Genomic DNA, 4266 nt, shown 5'->3' with positions numbered 1-4266 from the left:
TTTTGTATTTGCTATGTTATTGAAATGTTCCTTCACTGTTTTAAGAGGTTATTTTTTTATTTCACCGAACTTGATGATCATTTCCTTAAATTTGGCTAAAATCCGTGACAAAGTCCCTTTAAGACCAAATCCTTCAGGTGATACATCTCTTAATTCTCAACACCTATCTGCATGACAATGTATTGATATTGTTGGGAGAATTTCGGTGTAGATCACACTCGGGTTCACGTACCTTCTTGAAGTAGTCGCCGATCTCAAACTCGCTCTTCTGTGAAGCGATGTTGGACTTGACTTCAGCGTAAGTGTCGTTAATGATGGCCAAGAACATGTTGAGCAGGACGAAGAATACGAAGAACACGTATGTGATGAAGAAGATTGGGCCAAGAACGCGGTTGGCGGCTTCCAGGGCGTGGAAGTCGAAATCACCCAGGATAATACGGAACAGTGTAAAGCTGAAGGAGAAAAAAATATCACGCATCATTTCCAAGATCACAAGAAAACACCAAAAAATGAAATGAGACAGATAAACATATATGTCGCGCGTGGAATGGGATATCAAATTGCACGTGCATTCAACCGCAAAGGGCGCGTGCATCCGCGTGCGCGTGTTAGAAATGCGCGCGCGAACTCTCGTGCCACGCCCGTGTTCGCGAGTTCGAGAGGATTATATAAAACCATTCACGTGTTGTCTGACACTTACATAGCGTCCTCGAAGGTGCTGAAGTCTCGCACCTGAGTACCAAACACAAGGTAACCCAGTTGCGCGTAAGCCAAAAAGATGATGAAGAACATGACGGCGAAGCCACCAACATCTTTGGCGCACTAAAAAAGACAGAAAAAAATCCTTACTACAGAGTATAACAATTGGGAACGAATTCTATTGACAACCTACAGCAATGTACGCACAGATCAGAGAAACCAACCTAGTGTTACTAAAAAGATAGTCTACCCGTGGTTAACTCGATTGGAAATTCTCTTCAGTTAGTTTAGCTCTCTAACAAAAACCGAACAGGTATGGACAATGTTCATTTTAAGTTGAGGTTTGGATGTGTTTTCAATTCAAATTCAACCTTCCAGATCAGGGTGGTTCTTGCACACAATAGAAAATCCAACGTATGGATGTCCAAAAATTAATCAAAACCTCAATAAACAATTAGATAATTTACTAAATCAGAAAATGTTACTATACATTGTTGAGCGTGGCTGATAGCTGGGTCATGGTCTTGTTGAAGCTGATGTACTTGAAAACCTGTTGAGAAGACGATAACAACTCAATAAAATATCTATTAAAATGTATTTCTACATACAATATTTTATGATAAATCTTCTTTTGATGTGGTCTACGTAAACTTGTACCTAACGCGGGAAAGCGCGGGAAATATGCAGCTGGCAGCAAGCGCGGGAAAACGTATAATGGTAAGCAAGGGAAAAAACGTAGTCGGCAGGAAGCTCGAGAAAACACGTAGCCTGCTGCACGCGCCGGAAAACGTGTAGCCAGCTGCAAGCGCGGGAAAACATGAGCCGGCTGCAAGCGCGGGAAATGTCAGACACGTGTGCAAAATTACTTTTGGTTTTGTTTTTGCATTGTTAGAGATAAAAATTCGCGCCCTTGCCAAAGCAAAGTCGTAGCGACGTTCTGAAGACAAAAGAAAACAACCCAAAAGATGGAATTAACGTGTTTTACCTTGATCCAGGCGAAAAACACGGCCACGGCCACCATGTTGTTGAACTGGGTCTGCCAGAAGCCCAGCGAGTCGAAGTTTGCATACTGATTGTTGTCCGCCAAGAGTCCCTTGAGCAAGTCACCCACTGCCACAGTACGGTAGACATTGAACACAATCGCCACATAGCCCAGGAAGATAACAATGATGTCGAGCACATTCCAGAAGCTCTTGAAGTACTTCAGTTTGTGTTTTCTGATCTCCAGGATCTCTTCGATGGTGTAGTAGATGATAAAGAGGATGAAGATTCCCTCGCAGCCCATCACGAAGTGGTCGAAGGTGGTGACGTAACGAATGAGTTTGACTGTGCGGAAGGTGAAGGATGTGATGCAACCACCAGTGGCCGGGTACTCAAACACGAGCCTGGGGAAGAAAGACGAGAAAAGAGATAACATTCAAAATTATTTCAAAAGAGATTAAGTTCTGTTTGAATGCAGTTAAATAAACACCAAGCCTCGTTTACGCGGAAAAAATAATTTTCATCCTCAACTAAATAGCCTGCATAAGGGCTATTAAACTAAGTGAACTGCCAAGAGCGGGCTGCCAGCATTATTTGTGGCAAGAGGGGGGATCAGTTAGGCTTTGACTGCACAGTACATCCCTGGACAGCACATTCCCAAAGTGTTCAGTTTTTCAGGTTTTTTCGTTCTTGTCCTTGCCCTTCTTATTCCTAGTCATCTTAACAGCCATTTTTTTTTTCAAATATTGCTACGCTTCTTCCCAAATTATGACTATACTGTCCCCTTTCCATGGTTAATTCAGTGTGATGGCTGCCTGTTGGTCTAACATGGGGTTCACGGCTGGGGTTTGGGGATTGCCAGCAATGAGAGTGGTACTCTGTCTAAGACATGGTGGGCCACCAGTAAAGGCACATAGATACCTGAGATACCCAACCCCAACATTGTGATGCAGATGCTAAATGCCATTTAAAAAAATTGAAAATAAGTCCTGGTAAATGAGCAACAAAAAACTCTTAACGTTTCAATATCTAACACGTATGTCAAGATCTGACTTACTTTATGATACAGAACAAGTTGATGTTGGCATTGTACACTGTGAAGTCGATGAACACAACTCTTGTGCCACGGTCTAACCACAGGTTTTGCTGAGAGAGAATTTCAATAACATTAGTTATGCACCAAAAATATCCTGTGCTAATTTTCTGGCCAGTCATGCAACCTGACTGTCTGCCTTGGAGAGTAGTGACTGTTGACAGGGGTCTGCCTTAAAGAGGTTTTCTCCCCAAGATAAGTGTCTGCATTAGAGAGATGTTTACCTTGGAATGGTGTCTGCCTCACAGGTGTCCAACTTAAGGAGATGTCTACGTTAGAGAAGCTTTCTCTATAAAGAAGTGTCTGTCTTAAAAGAAGTCCACCTTAGTGGTGTCTGCATTTGGGGTCAGAGAGAAGAACACATGTAGGCTTAAGGAGTTAATTGCTTTCAAAAAGGTGTCGGTTTTAGAAAATTGACTGCTGTGGAGAGAAGTCTGTTTTTGAGGTGTGTCTTTGAGAGGCGACAGCTTGTCTTCCTGGGATATTTGCCTAAGAGAGGTTTTTACCTTGTTCACAAGAGAGGTATACATCTAAGAGGACTGAGGTATCTGCTTGAGATAGTTTCTGCATTAAACTTTAAAAGAGATATCTGCCCGAGTTATTTGCCTTTGTGAGGTGCCTGCTGAAAGGAAGTTGACCTTTTTGGGAAGTCTTTCACTGTAACACATAGGAACAGTTTATAGTTTTGGATGGAAGGCAGGATTTTACTGCATCTATGTACCAAATTCTTATTGCAACTGTTCCTTGGCGATGCATGTCTTTCTCTGCCTCAGTATTGCTGTACTGACCTTCAGTTCATCAATCAATGCTACTGTTTTCTCCCTGGTTGGTTCTAGAAGCATTGTGAAGCCACCGCCACCGTATGATGTGATTCTTCCCCAGTGTGACTGGCCATCAAGCTCCTTCTCCGTCTTGTAATTCCATCTGTGTCATAAAACAGTACGATTGATTTTAGTTTGTAAAAGAAATTCCTGCTCAAACGTCAAGTGGAACACACAGATGACAGGTAACTTTAATGACTGTAGCATGCAGCGACTTGTAGTATTGCTAGGTATACCACTGAACCTGATGAGCATCTGATTTTCATATGCCACTGACATACCTGTGACAAAGCCACCAGTTCTGCGGGTGATACTGTTCCAACACATAGAAATTTAAAAGGAGTACAGCACCCCTCACATATGGTTTTCCAGCTGTTTCAGTCTGTAATAGGGTATAGATTTTGACCATTTCGGTCTAAAAGGGGGCATGGTTTGTGCGCTCTGGTCAGCAATTAAGTACATTTTTTTGGAGAAACTACTTTTAAAATGTTATTATTCATCTCTTGAGAAGTGAAATTCAAAAAAAAATTTGGTATCCCTTCTTAAATGTTTACACAAACCAAAGAGTTTCTGGGTAGGGACAGGTTTGAAATAGGGTAGGGAAAATCAAATATTTTAGTCTGGAAAAGGGTTTGTGTTCCAGGAAAAAAGATTATCCAGGAAAAAAGATCA

General features: G+C 41.9%; 1 protein-coding gene across 1 annotated transcript; it reads right to left on the bottom strand.

The window, feature by feature from the left end:
* Positions 1 to 232: 232 nt before the first annotated feature.
* Positions 233 to 4003, bottom strand: LOC144641199 (polycystin-2-like protein 1; the record flags this gene model as incomplete). The annotated part of the gene is made up of 7 exons (XM_078500238.1): positions 3876 to 4003; positions 3562 to 3697; positions 2738 to 2826; positions 1685 to 2084; positions 1190 to 1249; positions 701 to 822; positions 233 to 452 (listed from the first exon to the last, which is right to left on the bottom strand). Coding segments are annotated over exons 1-7 (1155 nt in total), but the record flags the coding sequence as incomplete, so codon positions are not given.
* Between the last annotated feature and the right edge of the window lie 263 nt (positions 4004 to 4266).

The sequence above is a fragment of the Oculina patagonica genome, unplaced genomic scaffold (genome assembly GCF_052425735.1).
Source record: "Oculina patagonica isolate OP01 unplaced genomic scaffold, crgOcupat unplaced750, whole genome shotgun sequence".
NCBI classification, from domain to species: domain Eukaryota; kingdom Metazoa; phylum Cnidaria; class Anthozoa; order Scleractinia; family Oculinidae; genus Oculina; species Oculina patagonica.
The sequence above is the reverse complement of the archived record's forward strand: the minus strand, read 5'-3'. Positions and strand labels throughout refer to the sequence as shown.